Source organism: Chiloscyllium plagiosum, chromosome 1, assembly GCF_004010195.1.
Source record: "Chiloscyllium plagiosum isolate BGI_BamShark_2017 chromosome 1, ASM401019v2, whole genome shotgun sequence".
Classification (NCBI taxonomy): Eukaryota; Metazoa; Chordata; class Chondrichthyes; order Orectolobiformes; family Hemiscylliidae; genus Chiloscyllium; species Chiloscyllium plagiosum.
Window position 1 is genome coordinate 58,119,608 of NC_057710.1, and position 18,790 is coordinate 58,138,397.

Genomic DNA, 18,790 nt, shown 5'->3' on the forward strand with positions numbered 1-18,790 from the left:
GCTGGAGGTGGGGGGAAAGATGGGGTGCGTGCGCTGGAGGGAGAAAGATGGGTGCGTGCATGGGGGGGGAGAAGAGGATGTGTTGTGTGTTGGGGGTGAATATGTTGTGTGTTGGGGAGAGATGTGTCTGTATGAGGGAAGGGAGAGATGTGTCTGTATGAGGGAGGGGAGAGATGTGTGTTTGGGGGTGTTGCGTGGATCAATGCGATTGCACATTGCTGTATCATGCCTTTGAATTTTGCTACACATTTTGCAGTAAACAAAGATATCTGCTGTTTTCACACATCTTTATATTGAAACAATGAGACACAGAAACATAATTAAGTTGCAGAAGATCACTAAGTGAGGAAAGCAGATGCTGCTCACCTCTTGAGAGATGCCTTCCCGTGGTGCCAATTGCTGACTAATTGCTGCCAAAGATGCCTGGTCAACATCCTTGATACATTGGTTAAGAACATCAATAGCTTCATCACATTCTCTCTGTCCAGGGGCTTTATCTCTGAAGACCAGAAAAAAACGTGCAGCATTAATATCATGTTGATGTTTATTATTACACAAAGATCTCCCAAAGCTTTAGAGTAATAAATTTCGAATCATTATTTATCCTAGATCATTTCAATATCTTCAACACATATTGAAGAAAACGCTACCGATAATTTTAGATTAGATTGGATTATCTACAGTGTGGAAACAGGCCCTTCAGGCCAAGTCCACACCGACCCTCTGAAGAGCAACCCCCCTGATCCATTTCCCTCTGACTAATGCACCTAACACTACAGGCAATTTAGCATGGCCAATTCACCTGACCTGCACATATTTAGACTGTGGGAGGAAACCAGAGCACCCGGAGGAAACCCACACGGACACGGGGAGAATGTGCAAACTCCACACAGTCGCCTGGGGCTGGAATCGAATCTGGGACCCTGGAGCTGTGAGGCAGCAGTGCTAATCACTGAGCCACCATGCTGTCCTAGGTTTTAGGGGAGAGATGTGCTTGCGTGAGGGGTGAGGGAGAGGAGCCAGTGTAGGTCAGCAAACATAAGGGAAATGAGTGATTAGAGCTTGGTGCTAGTTAGTATGTGAGAAGCAGAGTTTATATTTAGAGTTTATGGAGGATGGAAGCTGTATTTTGATATCTTTGCTAGGAACAAGGTCCATTTCAATAAAGCAAGTCAGAATGGAAGAGTATATATTTAAAGGCAGCTGCAACAAAAATAACTGCAAATGAGACAAGTCAGCTGTTCATTAAAATTCATCTAAACACATCACCATTGTCATATTCAGGATTCAAATTTAAATTTGATTCAAATTCAAAATGTAAAAATATTTCACCCAGCAGAATTTAATAAAAGCATTTACAAAAATAATGTGAACATCAAGGCTGGAGAGTACAACTGTGTCAGAAATTACGAAGACAAAGCCCAAAGCATAGAACAGATCACTGTACTTGGTTGTGTTTTAGCATGTTTTTGACATATGATGATGTGCCAGGTCTGAGAAATTTAAATCTGGGATAGTTTTTAATGTTGATGGTCCTATTTTTCATGCAAGCTTTGTGGCTATGGAGTTATATTAAATGACATTATGGACATCCACTACTGCAACTCACAGCAGTCTAAGTAATACTGGGAAGAGTTGGGTTAATAAAATCATCAGAAAAACTAATACAAGATTGTGCTTTTTATAGAAACAGACTGTCCACCATCCTTTGATTTATCCTAAAAGGCCTAGCAAGACACATTGTCCTTTATAGTCCATGAATACAAAATAACTAACAAGAGCACATACAGCTCCTTTAAAGGAGGACATATCATTGGAGTATATGCTTTATTTGGAATGGATTGTCAATAGCTGGAACAAGCCAAATAATTTTTAAAAAACACTGGGAATGTATTACCGCATCTTACAATAATCTACAGGAGCAAGGCTTAGGAAATTTAGATTTAATCAAAATCTCAGATTAATATTCTAAATACTTAATACAGCACCAGATAATTTTTAAAACTGAAGTTGTTAGGGCCAACTTTAAATAAAGAAGAAAACAAACTATTTACACAAGCAAGCTTTAGTTTTAAACACAAAACCTCAAAACAACTGTTAAATGGAGGGAGGTACCTGATGGAAGTTATGAGTTTCTTGATAGAGTCAGAGACCGTTCGAGAATGTCCAGCCAAGACAGACCATTTTGGTGGGTCTTTTGGGTTCACAGCAAGGGAGCGAGCAGTTTGAATGAGACCTGTTGAACTATCCAGCATGGTCTTTGCAGCCACAACAATGGGCTCCATGGCTTTAAGTCCCTGCCACAAAAATGCAAAGATATGCATACATTGTTAGGAAATTTAAAGGACTATTCACATTATTTTATGGACGTTTGCTGAAAGAGTAGTCAATTGTTCAGCTAGATATTTGGTGCCCTCATATGGACAAGTACTGGAAATTACTGAAAAGCAAAATATCACAGATGCTAAAAAGCTGAAACTGACACAGAAAATGTCACCACTTCTGGCAGCATCTGAAGAGTCTTGTTGGACTCAAACCATTAACTTAGTGTCTCTGTACAGATGTTGTCAGAACTGGTGAGTTTCCTCCAGCATTGCGTGCGTGCATGCATGTATGCGTTACTAGAAATTATTCAGCGATTATCTGCTTGACTGCACTTTCCTGAAGAAGGGCTAATGCCCGAAACGTCGATTCTCCTGTTCCCTAGATGCTGCCTGACCTGCTGCGCTTTTCCAGCAACACATTTCCAGCTCTGATCTCCAGCATCTGCAGACCTCACTTTCTCCTGCACTATTTAATGCAAATGGTGTGAACAACTCATGCAACTACCTGAGCTAGCCTTTGCCTTTAAACCAATTGTATAAGACTGTTGAGGGTAGTTTGCTTCTCTCAGTTCAGTGTGGTCTGATCTCAGTGTGTAAAACCAGAGACTGGAGTCCAACACCATTCATTAGAATATAAAAAAAAAGAGTAAAAGACTTGATGCTGACTCCACCTTTCAGAGGAATCAAACAGGATCTTCAACCTCCACTTTACTTTTCTTACCACTCTCCATACCTCATGATCACTTAACACCCAAAAACCAAAAGTTCTCTGATGAAGGGTTTTTTCCTCAAAAATCAATTCTCCTGCTCCTCGAATGCTGCCTAACCTGCTGTGCTTTTCCAGCACCACTCTAATCTTGACTCTGATCTCCAGCATCTGCAATCCTCACTTTCGCCTACACCAAAACCCTGTCTACCTCACTCAGAAATCTATACAACTGTGGAGGATCCATAATCCTTTGGAATAAGGAATTTCAAATATTTATGACTTAAGTGCAGAAAGTTATTTTCATCCCAACACTAAATGATTGGGCTTGGTATCCTTAAACCGTGCCACTACGATGCAGATTTCATAACCGGGAAAACCACCTTTCAGAGTCTACCTTGCTAAGACTGCTCAGCATCTTAAAATTGAGACACTTCAATAGTACATTAGAGATAAATACATCTAAAACTAGACAAGGTATTCACACTCCCATTCTTTATCACTATCAGCACTGAATTTATTACTGTTGCCTGCACCAATTAGGTAGATTCTTGAGTGATCTCAAAGTATGATTTTTCTGTCATCACTAGCTTTTTTGGCCAACGTTTACAGCATTGACGTGAAGATTTACGCATTCTTATAAATTACAAATGAAGACACTTGATATTCATGTGAGTCAAAGTAGTTTTTCTACAACATGGAAGTAGTTTTGTTTATAATATACCTCAGGACTAATCTGAGCTGGAACACTGACAAACTCTGGGTTGGAAGCAAAAGCTGTCAGATTCTCCACTGCTTCAATTAGAGGAACAGTTGCAGCTCGGCAGTTCTCACGGTTCTCATCTGTAAATGTACCATCCAGTGCCTATGTTAACACAAAATGAATAAAGGGTTAAATTGTTCCAGGTTTGGCAGTATGTCCAAAATAACATATAAATTACGTCCATATTAAAAATAAGGAATTACCCTCATTTTACAGACTGGACAATAATTTTTTTTTAAGCATTAAAATGCACCAATTACATTGATCTCTAATGGATCAAACTCTGAAAATCCAAGAGCAGATGGAGCTCTAATAAATCCACCACATTCTAACTGAGCAGTAACTTTGTCTAAGAAATAAGACTGACTTTTCCATGGTCAACTCATGACTAGCCAACTAAACCATAAACAATTAGTTACCAAACATCTTTCAGCAAACATTTTTTGGGAGATACCTTGATTGCTTTCACAAGGTTGGCTGTACTATTCGCCACCTCCTTGGCTGATTGAACAAACTGTCTCTTAGCAACAGGATTAGAAGTCTTGGATGAAGCTAGACGGCAGGCGTTGCACAAGGCAGAAGTATGCTTTGCAACGATAGTGGCAGCAGACAAGACCTAAGTTGAGAAAAAAAAAAGAGCCCAAGACTTCTCTCAATGATCTGTGGTGCTTCAAAAGCAAGTTTACAGATAAAAACTTCAATAATATAAGAATTGACATTACCTGTGACTGTATGCAAGCTGGATCCACTAGGTTCTGACAAGCCATTTGGATCGCTTGATTAGCTCGTGCAAACTGTGCTGGGTCTACTAATCCTTGCTGACCGGCGTGGCTGTTGGGATCAGAGATTCCTACAAGGTATGCTGCCTGGGGGTTAAAATTTTTTAAAAGTTATGAAATTATATTTAAGCAAATATAATGGTCAAATTTCTGTCCCTTCATAAGTTTCTTGCTACCTTCAATCTTGCGGTTATAAAAACAGAACAATCAAATTTCACACCCCTTTTATCAGTCTGGCCAAATGTGAAATTAAACATTTATATTTTCTTTCTTCACATCCATCAGAAATGTCACATGGCAAAACAACATAGTAATGCCTGAGCTAAACAAAATCGGCAAAGTAAAAGGAAAGATACAGGGACCTTTAGCTTAGTTCATCAGCTAAATGATTTGAAATTTAAAAAATCTATTTATACTTCTTTTAATTGCAAGAATTTATATTCCAGTAACTGTGAATCATCACTCAGTAGGTATGATAATGGTCAAGAATAGTGTGGTGCTGGAACAGCACAGCCGGTCAGGCAGTATCCAAGGAACAGGAAAATCGAGTTTCAGGCAAAAGCACTTCATCAGGACTGTCAAGTCAGCAAACACATAGCTGTTGCCCAGATGACAACAGTTACTAGTCAAGAGGTTAAATATTTTGAAAAGTCAATCCTGCTTTAAACATATGACATGCCTTAACACATAACATGGAAGTGACTTAAAGGCTCTGCCCACTTTCACTTGGGAACATTTCAGTTTGAAGTAATTTGAATGTTAAGAGTACTGCCAGTATTCTACTCTTGAAATGACAATTCTTAATGTAAAGCTCCTGGCAATGCATTTTTGATTTGACATTATTATGTCATTCCACTAGATCAGTAGTTTATTCAGATGAAGATTAAGGTTGTCACAATTAGGTCAAAATAAAAATGCAGGGCTATGTAGAGAAAGCTGGGAAGTTTCTCTTGCACAGACCCATGGGTGTAATAGGCAGAATGACCTCAGCCTGTGCTGTAGCTGTTCTCTGAATACAAAATTCAAATTCATGTAATATTCCTTCAGACATGCATTTAGTTAAGGACAGTCAAAAATTATTTGTTGATAGCAAGCTGTATTTGATCAAGTTGCTAATTTATCAAATTGATGCATCCTGATGATTTAGACTTGGGTATAGGGAGCATAATTCTAAAACTTATTAATACTACAAATTTAGGTATATTCCTAAACAATGGAAAATAATTTAAAAGACTTGAGATGACAGACAGATTATTGGAATAGGTAAAGACGTGCTTGGCATAATTCAGTTAAACAATTAAGTGTTAATAGATTTTTAAAATCCATAAAGAACACTTGCAGGAAATCTATTGAAGGGTCTTGATAATCAGAACTACGCACAGGTAGCCACAAAAAGGCCAATAGAATTTTGAATTTACATAAGGTATATGCATTTAAAATACAATTTATAAAGTACATTAATTGAAACCAAAGTGGAGCAGTGTACATAGCAGGCAGGACATTAATGCTATGTAGCAGATAATTTAAACTCATTAGGAGAGAAAACTGAAGTGGTACAGGATATTGGGGTTCTGCCCCCTAAAGAATAGGGAATTGAGATTTATTAAAAGATTTTCATAATTATGCAGAGTTTTACTAGACTATTCTACTTGGTTGAGAAGTCAGAGATGGGGAATCATCAATTAAGAAGATCAAGCTCATCACAAGAGCGAGGGGTAAGGTGAAAAAACATTTCTGTAAAGTTGTTGGAACAGGAATACTTCACCACAAAGTAATTGCAAAAATGAATATACCTCGTAGTTTAATTTGAAAAGGTATACTTATGAAAAACAGAGCAAAACTGATGAGAGTGTGCACAGGACAGTTGTACATTGCTCGACAAACAGTTATCACAGATATAATACACTATATAATCAACTTCTGTGCAGTAATCAATGGTTGTAAAGTTAAGAACTTCATATAGATGCAACTTTTACATTTGAAAGATCATACTGAACACAACCCCATTGGTAATCTTTAAGCAGTGCTTTACATGTAACTCATACATCTTTTCCACATATATTTACCTGAGCAGCTGCTTCCGTAAGTCCACACAAAGCCTTGGAGCCAGAGCTTACTGAATCACCAAATGCTGGTAGATCACTGTTCTTGGCATTGTGAGAGATTCCAGTCATTGCCTCTCCAAGAACCTAGAAAATTTAAAAATACTCGCACTTATGTAGTGCTTTTCATGACCACCAGATGTCTCAAAACACTCTTCAGCCAATGAAGAATTAATGAACAAAAGTCACTGTTATAATGTAAGAAATATAGCTGCTAATTTGCATAGAGCAAACACCCTAAATTTGACAATGATCACATAATCCTTTTTGTTGTTATGTTGCTTGAGGCAGTCAACATTGACCAGAGTACATGAGATAACTCCCTTACTTTTCTTCAAAGAAAGATTATGGGATGTGTCACATTCAACTGCGTGGATAAATTGAGCCTTAGTTTAACATCTCACTCAAAAGTTAGCACCAATGATAGTGTATTGATCTCTCCATATATATTATTAACTTTTATTTCTGTGCTCAAGTCCTGATATAGAGCTTAAATCCAGAACATTGTGATTCAGGGGCGACTATGCAAAGTTAATCTTTCTTAAATTCAGGCAATGATGGGAAGAACAAGGAAGCTATACCTTGCAGACACAAAGTTCAGTCAGATTTTTTTTGGAGTAGCCTTTCATTTTGAGAGAGGGTTAGTCTGAATATAAGAGGAATATGTTAGTTATTCACAAGAAAGATAACTTCAGCAAGAAAATTTGATTAGTACTTGAAGTGTGGAAAGTTTGAAATCTCTTCATTGAAACGATGTGGAGGTGCCAGTATGGCAGCTATATTTTCTTGTTTAGCTGGACAAGATCTCATGGTACAGACCGAAGAGGTGTCAAGTGTTATTTGGGTGTCCTGGCCAACATTCTGTATCATCTCACCAGTCATTTACCTAATTTCTTGTTTGAGTGTCTTGCTGCATTGGCTGGCAATTAACAGTGACTGCACTTTCAAAAGGTTCTAAAGTCTTTTGACTCACTTTGAGGACATGAAATGTCTTTGATAAGGAAAGTGTGTTTTTCAGAAAGCAAGGTGTTGTCAATTAGACATTAGTAACAATCAGACATTCAGGCAAAATTGACAAAGGCAGCAGGAGAATACAGGACAGAAGATTTTCTTCTTGAAGTTGGAATAAGCCTTTTAAATAAGTTGATGAAAAATCACTTAGCACAGAGCATTGCAAGAATATGAAATGCACTGTTTTGTAGGCCACAGATGTGGTGAAACCATGCATGTTTAAAAGACCTCATGAATTACATATGCCTTCAAGAATGCAAAGAGTGGAAGGTAAACTGGGATTAATGTGGTCTACCAATGGCTAAGAAAATGACAGAGCAGGCCCAAAAGTAGCTCACCTGCTCCCATGCAATTCCCCACGCAGTTACTTTTTGAATATGCTTGTTTACATAAATAAATACACTAAGGAAAACGAGGGGGCTTTAAGTTCCCTGCAATAATAGAATGTGTGTAATGAGAACATCCACAAAATTTGGGCAATATATGCTTACCCATTCTGAAAAAAGACATTTTGCCTCGGCTTTTCACTTTGCACTCATTACGATAGCTTGCAAGAATTACTGAAATGTTTGAGCTACAGTAATTTTATGCTGCTACTATGCAATAGTGACATGACTGGTGCTCGCCACTAACATGATGCAGCCTTCAAGCCAAAACGATATTATGCCGATCAAACATTTGGTGGTACAGACTTGATTGGCCAAAAGGCTTCTTCTGTATTGTATGATTCTATGAGCCATATAGTACATGATTTTCAATGCTGGTGGATTGTATCAAACAGCATTTCCTTTCAGTTGTTTGCAACAAACAGCACACTTGTAAAACTAAATAGTGTCTACATTGATGGCATTTGCAAAATAATCCCAAATGTGTAAAGAACTGGCTGACAACCATTTAGGATCACCAGTCAGGCTCTCACTGTGATGGTGCATCAGCGTGATCTGGAAGCTACATATATTAGTACTGAGAGCCCTGTTGTAGATTAGATTCTTTACAGTGTGGAAACATGTCCTTCGCCCCAACAAATCCACACCGACTCTCCGAAGAGCAACCCACCCAGACCCATTCCCTTACCCCATATTTACCCCTGACTAATGCACCTAACACCAAGGGCAATTTGTCATGGCCAATTCACCTAACCTACATATCTTTAGACTGTGGGAGGAAACCAGAGCACCTGGAGGAAACCCACACAGACACGGGGAGAATGTGCAAACTCCACACAGATAGTCGCCTGAGCGGGAATTGAACCCTGGTCCCTGGCACTGTGAGGCAGCAGTACTAACCACTGACCCACCGTGCCGCCCCGTAGCATACAGGAAAAACATGTACACACATTAGATTTGTTTCAACCAAACTAAATAATTGACAGCTATTCTCTGGTTTATTTCACAGGGAATTGTCTTAACCAATCTGAGTTAACCTGCTTGGTTTAAAACAAACAAAATTGGCGGTTAACTGTCAGTCATTGTCTACCTGACACATTCCCTATTAGCAATACCTCTCCTAATCACAGTCCACTTGCTAACCAATGAGAACTCTCTTCTCAGAGTATAAGCTTCATTTTCCCTTTATACTGGTATTTCTTGCAAATTGGCCTGTTAAGTGCAAGTTGAAAGGTGTCAACAAAAGTGTATTTATGTTCAACAGTACCAAATTACTAAAAAGATACTTTGTTAATCATGCACTAGAGAAATTGAATTGTGCAGTAAAAGTTAACATAAAAAGTGCCAGTAATATAAAGAAAATAAACTTTTTTTGTCAGTAATATACCCATAAGCATGTATCCCAAAGTTAACTAAAATCAATTGTCTGTCAAACAAAATAGTAAAACTTGCAGGTTGATCAAGTCAATAAGTAATGTGTACTAAAGTCAATTGATCTTTGATGAGCAAAGTATCCACGTGCATACCTTGGAATTTTCCATCACGCTGTCAATGCAATCAAAGTAAGACAAGTCATTGATGGCCTCAGTAGGATGATCCAGCATTCCTCGGACAGTCTGTAAGAAAAGAAAAACATTTCAGGTTTCCGTGATATTTCAATGAAAAGAGTACCAAGAAAATACATCATAGCAGCACATTGTCTGGTACTACTGCTATTTTGCACAATTAAATCTAAGCACAGTATAACTGCTGCTCATTGCTCATTTTAATTAATTTTAGTTATGTAAATCAACTTCCTCAAAGGATTGGTGGGAATTAAATTTGCTTAACCCTTAGATTGATCTTACATTCACAAAATACACAAATGGCCTATTAAATGTGATAAAATAATTGAGATAGAGGAAGAGAAAATGGAGACTACTGGAAGGTTCCCAGCATGATTTTCTTGAAAAAACAAATATTCAATCGCTACTAATTTGACATCCTTATAAGATGAATCTGTAATAAAAATCAGGAGTAAAAGCCAAAACTCACCTTTTGGTAATCTAAAGCAATATGAGACCAACCAGAGGTTTCCAACATCACAGATGCCAGTCTCTAACCAATTAAATTCACTCCACATGGCACCAAGAAATGATTAGAGGCACTGCATTCTATAAAATATATTAGCTCTGGCAACATTTCGGCAATAGTGCTGAAATAGTGTGCCCTTGCACTTGCCACATCCTTAGACAAGCTGTTCCAGTACAGCAAAGACACTGACTTCTACCTGAATGTGGAAAATTGCTTACTGAGGATTGAACAATGTTCAGGACTACTCATGACTCCTCAGATACTGAAACAGTCCATATCTAAATCCAGCAAAATCTGGACAATAGCTTGGTTTGGGCTGACAAATGTTATTTGCCCATTTATACCGCACGGTGCCAGAAACTTTGAATGACATTCTGTTACTAAGTCGACCAATACCAACATTCTGGGGGGGTTACCACTGACCAGGAAGTAAGGACTAGCTATATAAATATGGTGGCTTTGACAGCAGTTCAATCCTGTGAGCAACTCACCCTCGATTTCCCAAAGCCTGTCTGCTATCTACAAGGCACAAGTCAGGATTGTGATGCATCTCTCCTCACTTGTCTGGATGAGTGTAGCTCCAACAATACTCAAGGAGTTTGACACCATCCAGGACAAAACAACCTGCTGAACTGACATCACATCCACAGACATTCTCTCATTCCATTGCACAGTAATGACTTTGCACACCTTCTACAAGATGCACTGCAAAGATTCACCTATGCTCCTTAATTGGCACCTGCCAAACCCATCCTCTCTATTTCCATCAAATGAACTGTAGCAGTTCAAGGTGGAAGCTCACCACATCCTTCATGTACGCAACTAGGGTTTGGGCAATAAATGCAAGCCCATCCCTAGACCCCCACACCTGAAATAATTTAAAACAATACATGCACATTGAACATGCCCTAAGAACATAAGCAATTGACAAAATACATATAATACAAACAATTACAGATGACTAACCGCTGACTCTGCCAAGTGAGAATGAACATCCACAACACATGCTTCCTGCAGTCAGCTGAAATCCAGAAGTTAAAGTCTTTCTAGAGTTCTCCAGACAGCAGCTCCAAGAATTATTTTATTTTTAACCCCGATTTTTCTTCAAAATTGATTTGTGTGAAATCAATTCTGATCCGAACAGTCTCAATATAAAAATAGCTGTAATTTTTCACGGTTACAGCCCACACACACCAGATGCACAACACATTTCTTCCTCTCTCCAACTAAGTGTTAGAGAACTTGATTAATCAACAAGAAAGTTGGCCAGTCTCAAATCGCCTTATATTGCTAAAAGGGGAGTTTTAGCTAATTCCACTGATTGCTACTACTAGGAGGAGGATAACAAATTGGTATCAATTGAATATTTGTTTTTTTTTAAATTAATGTGCAATTAAGAGAAAATGTAAATTTATTTGGTCAGCTTAAATTGCAGAACAAAAACTTCTGCTCCACTTTCAAAAGTTACAGGTTTAAAAAGGGATAGCACAACAAGGTTATTAATTTGTTTAAATGACAAAAAACGGAATGGTGAAACTTTTCTCCACCAGACTGCAAGCATGCAAACAGACAGAAGTGTTTCCCAAGGATTTGTATTCTTATTGATATATATTAATGACCAGCAGCTCAGTATTAAAAGGACAAAATTTCAAAGTTTTACTTATAAAAGACCACATGGCCAGAAGAATAGGAACAGGAGTAGATAATTTGGCCTGTTTCACCATTCAATAGGATCATGACTGATTTGACATTCTTTATGACTACTTTTCCTGCATTTTCCCAGTCACCCTAGACTCTTCTACTCATCAATATATCACAACCTTAAATATACATAAAGGCTGTGCCCACACAGCTCTTTATAACAAGGAGTTTCAAGGACTCTCAACTCTCAGAGATCATCCTAGTGAATCTTCTCTAAACTGCTTCCAATGAAATAAACAGCTCTCAGTCCTCCATGCGGTCTCACCAGCATCTTAAACAGCTGCAAAAGGACTCTGCTACTCATAACCAGCCCGCTTGAGATAAGGGTCAATATTCCACTAACCTTCCTGTTTATCTGCTGCACCTGTGTACTACCTTAGTTTCATGCTCAAGTACACCCATGTCCCTTTATAGAGCTTTCAACAGTTTTTTTCCATTTAAATGTTATTTGCTTGTTCAGTTAGGAAGGGAGAACAAAACAACTTCACATTTTCCCACATTCTACTTGATTTGTTAACTTTTGCCTGCTTAATAACTTATGTCTCTGTAAACTGTCTGCATCCCTCTTGCAAATTTGGTTACACTACATTCATTTCCTTCCTCTAAGTTAACGTATGATGTAAATACCAGAGGTCCCACAGATCACAGGTCGTCAAGCTGGTTCCTAAGATGGTTGGGAACCTTAGGAAGTGTTTTAGAAATGTAAAACAGAGAACATCCATGGACTAGGTGTTAACTATTTTCGATAAAGTCAATCTGAAATATTAATTTTATTTAGTGTCTCTATAGATGCTGCCTGGACCAGACCACTTCTAGCACTTTCCATGTTTGTTCCATGTTTCTAGCAGTTGTTTATTTGAATATCTAAAGTGCTCCAGATCAGGCTTCATTAAGATCTTACAATATTAAAAATATTACATCCACATTTATTTCCAGTCAATATTTGCCATTATAAATGACCATGTTTACATTTACAATAGGAATCAACCTGTTAAATCTCTCATGCTGCAATGTCACCCTCCAGCCAACACTATAGTTTTGCTTCTCAATTCCTCAGTCTTTACTGTATCAAATCTCTTCATTATTACAAAGACTTTCAGAATTTTTTCAGCTATCTAAACTTAAACAATATAAACCAAATTTAGAGAACCTGTCCTCATGATTAAATAATTTAGAAACTGGGCATCATTCTGGTGAATCTACTCTGTATGCTCCTTTTTTGTAGTCAAAACTGAAGACACTGTTTCGCATAGTGTGTTTTGCGATCAAGGCTCTGAATAACCAAAGCATCACTTCCTCATTTTCCCCAGTTTTCTTATCAAGCAGACAAAAATCTGAATTTACAACTTTTTAAAAATAAAATGTGCTTTTGAAAAACCCTTTAAAGCTATTTTGTTTAGACAAATCTAAGTGCGTTGGAAGTATTATTTTCTAAATCTGATCACAGCAACCAAGCACCACCTACTCTTTGTACTTAAGCAATCACTGCAGTCATGCTCTAAGTTCCTGACTAAGTATAACCACAGAGCCCAAATAGCCATAAGAAAGTAAAAGGCCTCACAGCAGGTCTTATTTGATGAGGTAGTCTACCGAGGGCTACTTAAGAGCCCATGGTGTTGGGAGTAGTATATTAGCACGTACAGACGATTGGCTAACTAATAAGAGTTAGACTTGAGATGAAATGGATATTTTAAATGGTATATAAAATGGATGGCAACCTGCAAAGAGTGCACGAATCAGTGCTGGGGCCACAGTTATTTGCAATATTTATGGGAGACTTGGATAACAAACCTGAAGATAATAGGTGGAAGGCAAGTAGTGAGGATGACACAAGGAGCCAACTGAAGGATATAAACTAGCTAAATCAATGGACAGGAACTTGGCAGATGGAAAATGTGATCAAAATGAGGAGATATGCATTCTGGCAGAAATAATAGAAGAACTGAATATTAGTTAAGACTGCAAAAAAACCTGCAATACAGAAGGATTTGGGAGCCCTTGAGCATGAATCTTAAAAATAACTAGCATCTAAGTTCAACTGATAATAGTGAAGGCAAATGGAATGTTGGTCTCTATTTCAAAGAAAATGAACATAAATTATGGCACCTTGGTAAAACTAGGTAAGGCACAAGTCAGACCGCACCTGGAAAACTGAACAGTACTGGTCCCTTATTGAAGGAAGAATATCCTAGCATTTGAGGTTCACTAGGTTAATCTCAGGTATGGAGGTAAAGGTTGAGTAGGTAGGACTTTGCTCCTGTTTTATTTTCTCGTGAATATGTACTAGCACTTAAACATCTTTGCATGGCCTGTCAATTATGAAACTATGCAGAAATTGTTGATTTAAACTGAAAAAATAAATTCTCCAAAGACCTTCTGAAGTACACACTGAAAACACAAGGAATAGCAGCAGTTCGTTACTTACCTCAAGCTCACGGAGAGCATTATCACATTCCTTCTGTCCTGGAGCTTGCTGTGTGCACATTGTAATCAGCTGATTGATGCTCTCAGTCACAGCTCTACATTGTAAAAAACACACAAAACAAATAGTTTACAACCATGTATAAAATTCACATTGCAGCTGAATTAAATTGCAAACGCCAATTTCCATATTCAATGGGTTAGACTTTTTGCAGAAAGAAGCAAGTCTGAAATGTATGGCCTAGATTTTAAATTTATGCTTGCCTATTTTTCAGAATTTTAAATCAATTTTTTAAATCAGAAAAATCATATCAATCTCTGCCATTGCTTGTTTAGGAAATAAATCATTTCATTGGAGACAGTTCCCTTCAAAGCTTACATATTTTCCAAGCATCCAGTTAATTTTATTAAAAAAGCAAATGAACATCATTTATTTGTGTGCATAGAGTCAGAATCATACAGCAGACCCTTCGGTCCAACTCATTTGAGTCAACCAGACATCCCAATCCGACCTAGTCCCATTTGCCAGCATTTAGCCCATATCCTTCCAAACCCCTCCAGATCATATATTCAACCAGATACTTTTAAAATGTTGTAATTGAACCTGTGTCCACCACATCCTGTGGGAGCTCATTCCATACACCACCACCGTCCATGTGAAAAAGGTGTTTTTAAATCTTTCCCCTCTTACTGTAAACCTATGCCCTCTAGTTTTGGGGTCCCTAACCCTAGGGAAAAAAACCTTGCCTATTCAACCTATCCATGCCCCTCAAGATTTTATAAACCTCCATAGGGTCATCCCATAGCCTCCTACACATCAGCGAGAAAAAGAAACTGGATGTTTGAATTCACTTGAGGCTCTTTGTATTTCCTTTATGCATTGACAGAATAGCAGATTGTGCTAAGGCTTTCACAATGGTTTGGATAAGATGCAAAGGTTTTGCCTCTTTAACCACAGCTACTGTAAAGGCATTGGTAGCAATAATTTGTTTTGTAGCATCTTAAAAAGTTGCTGAATTTGACAGCTGTTCTATTTCATTTTCATGCAAAATCACAAAATTCTCTTCCTGAAACCAGTTTTTCTAAAATCAAATGAAAGTTTTGTTCAAACGATGTTGCATTTTCAACACTGTTTCTTTTTATTCCAACTTTTACAGTTTTAGCATGATCCCTTTGGCAGTACTACAGTTGTTCACACAAGACTGTTACTGTGCAGGATGAGTTACAAATAACATGCCAAGTTAGGGCACTGGGTTGCAGAAGACTGGCCATTTAAGGAAGCAAAACACAAAATATCAAACACAATTACTCATTTCAGGCTTACCGTGCAGCTGCAGCAAGTTGATTTTTGATGTTGGGAGCAGTCGGATCAGCAGAGAGCGCTTTGGCTGCTAGAAGCAACTTGCTTGATGCCATTGAAATACTCTTCAGATTTCCAATTACCTGAGCCTGGTCTTCTTTGTCCTGTGGAAACACAAAGGTCAAGTGAGAACCAAAATTAAAATTTTGGTCAAATCCATGTGTTGAATTTTAAAACAGACTGAAAAAGAGAGGACAGATTCTTGAAATATTTTCATGAGCTCTCTCACCAGTATTATGTCCACCCCTCTTGAAACCTTGGTTAGGGTATTTATTTTATTAATATTTGTCACTATCCACTAGGTTGGCAAGTTGTTACTATTCGTGCTAATTCTAGACTTTCAATGGGCATCTCACCCAGTTATCATATACAGACAGGACAGTCATGTTGAGACTTGCTCTCATCTGGTGTACGTCTGTGCTCATTTATGTATCAGCCTTAAGACAGAGATAATGGAAACTTAGATAATTTGCCCTGTAAAAGCTCCATGGCCATCAGCTAACGCATCAATTTTGCTGCTCTGTGTAGTAAACATCCATGCTAGTCAAATGTCAGCTTGGCTCAATCTCTGAACATGGAGGCGAAACACAGGCTAATGTCATTTTGCAGGGACAGTGAGTTTGATATCATTGATAACCCAAAAAGCATACCAAATCCTAAAAATGATTATGCACAAAGAAAAAATTAATTTTAATAGTTTGTTAATAGCTGACAGAAATAAGTAGTTTAAAGCAAAGTCATTAAAATAATGAGTGATGGGAAATGAAAGGAAATGTTTTAACACTGGGAATCATTAGAATATATTTTGCACAAATGATTATGAAACCAGCATCTATTACAAATAAATTTGTACCAATACATGAAAAGGAAATACTTTTTCAGCAAGGTACATGAAAACAAATTGAAAAGTGAGCACCAGGAAAAGCTTCAAGTAGTCCCCTTCTGAGCTGAAACATCCAAGAAAATCTGTAAAACAGCCGAAAGCTATCATATTGGTATTAGGTGAAATCTTCCCTACCAGCAAATGCATGTTTGACCATCTAATGAGCCTGCTTTTTAAATCAGAAGTGAAATGCTACGCGACCCAACTCATAAAAGAGTATTATAAAACCACACAACGTATGAGACATTGATTGATCAGAATAGGTGCAGTTTTGAAGTTTTTCCTGTTGGACCCCTTTGGAAGGTTTAGGTTGTCAGACTAGAAACTGTTTCATCTATAGCACTGCCTAGTAAAGTTTCTTACCTTGGACTGACCAGCCATTTCAACACCAGCCTGTAGGAATTCATCAAAATCTTTGCCAAATTTGCCAGACGCCTTTGCCAGATCTTGTGTGGTTCCACGAGATGCTTGAACTAACTCATTGGCAGACTGATTCAAACCAACTGCTGCTTCATTTAGATGCCCTTGAGCCTCTTGAAAGTTCTTGGCACTTGGTGGGAACTAAAAATTAATCAAGTATTTATAACATAATACAACCTCCTCGAACACCTACAAAAATAAAAGCTTTCAAATTTGGTATGCGTGTTTCACAGACTACTTTGTGCCAAGCATAGGCAGAAAGATTTCATACATAGGATAATGAAACATGCATATGACAATGAAATTTAAAACAAACACTTCTGTAAAGTTAAATTAAATGTCCTCCCTGCTTTTGAAAGCGCAATATGTCAAAATCTAAGATCCATCCTTAAGGCAATGTTTAATGTTACAAGAGTGCCACAAATTCAACTTTGATAAGAGCACTAATTGGTTGGCTAATTTCATAAAGTGATCTCAAAGTACCAGTTGACCCAATCTCAATATTTTATACAACCAAGTTAATTTCTTCTTAGGTTTCTAAAGTTGTCTTGACTGAAACTGATCTCTCTCGGGGTAAACTCTAAGGTTAGATATATTTAACATGTTACCTAACTTTGTATCACCAGTTTTATTTACAAGTTGCCTCGGTTACTTACTGAGCTTGCAAGTAGTCTTTTGCTGGCCTCACCAACAGTTCTTAAAGCTGCATCGACATCTCTTTGGCCCGGCAAGCAATTCACACATCTGTTCAGAGCATTCGATACAGCCTTTGCCACCTATGTGAAGAAAAGTGAACGATCATATATCTGTCTTATTAGGACACAATTAGCGCTACCTTTCTTTTAAAACAACATAAAAGGCAGACTAATCACTAATGGTCTAACTTTAAATTTTTTATTTAGGGTGTATTACACAAAATATAGACAAAACAGCATGATACAGCTGCACAAAATAAAATGCTATAAAACAAGAATTAACTTTGGGAGAAAAATGTGATATGTCTCTGTGCCAGTTAATAAAGCTTTATAAATGCTGGTCTATAGCATAGTATGAACATGTAACCAACTGAATGTAAGAGGTGATTTGCATTGCAAAGTTTGCTTCTAGGTAGAGATTTACTAATTGGTTCACCTTAGGGATTCCAGTTGTGATAGTTGTTTGCTTCTAAAAGGTAGCTCAGCTGGGGCATAGGACTTTTCGAGCCAGAGTCATACAACATAGAAACAGACCCTTTGGTCCAATTGTACCATGCTGACCAGGTTTCCCAAACTAAACTAGCCCAACTTGCCAACATTTGGCCTATAATCCTCTACACCTCTCATACATGCACCTGTCTCCAACTAACTTACACAACAAAAGTATTCCACTCTGCTAAGCATAGCGAGTTTCTTTCAAAATCTAACAATCTTAAAGAATTAAACACTGAAAGAGTTGGTTAAGATATTGAAGGGATATGAAAGGAATTGGTTAGATCGGTTGGCTGAATGGCTGGTTTGCAATATAGTGTGTTGCCAACAGTATGGGTTGAATTCCCACACCGGTTGGGGTTACCATGAAGGATTCTCCTTCTCAACCTCTGCCCTCGCCTGAGGTGTGGTGAATCTCAGGTTAAACCACCACCAGTCATCTCTGTAATGAGAGCAGCAGCACTATGGTCTGCTTCTACCTTTTTACCTATTAGATACTAAATACCTGAAAACACCTGTAACATTTTAAAGGCAGAATTTATTGTAAAGGATAGATTGCTCAAAATAGATAAATTGATGAACATGTTTACTTGTGGATCAAGACAAAGGATTGTTATAATTTATACATGAGACTTGGATGAAGGGACAGAAGTTCTGGTTGCTAAATATGATGA

At 37.9% G+C, this 18,790-nt stretch overlaps 1 protein-coding gene across 6 annotated transcripts in view; it reads right to left on the minus strand.

Annotated features, from left to right (window-relative positions):
- The window catches only part of tln1 (talin 1), a 162,314-nt gene that overhangs the window by 39,005 nt on the left and 104,519 nt on the right, over window positions 1-18,790 (minus strand). For all 6 annotated transcript variants that reach the window (XM_043687343.1, XM_043687380.1, XM_043687371.1 and 3 more), the window contains 11 exons: window positions 17,586-17,705; window positions 16,873-17,070; window positions 15,591-15,730; window positions 14,271-14,364; window positions 9,598-9,687; window positions 6,639-6,761; window positions 4,516-4,659; window positions 4,248-4,409; window positions 3,755-3,895; window positions 2,116-2,297; window positions 367-499 (listed from right to left, as the gene is read on the minus strand). In XM_043687343.1, coding sequence (XP_043543278.1) covers window positions 367-499; window positions 2,116-2,297; window positions 3,755-3,895; window positions 4,248-4,409; window positions 4,516-4,659; window positions 6,639-6,761; window positions 9,598-9,687; window positions 14,271-14,364; window positions 15,591-15,730; window positions 16,873-17,070; window positions 17,586-17,705 — 1,527 coding nt within the window. The remainder of the gene's footprint in view (window positions 1-366; window positions 500-2,115; window positions 2,298-3,754; window positions 3,896-4,247; window positions 4,410-4,515; window positions 4,660-6,638; window positions 6,762-9,597; window positions 9,688-14,270; window positions 14,365-15,590; window positions 15,731-16,872; window positions 17,071-17,585; window positions 17,706-18,790) is intronic.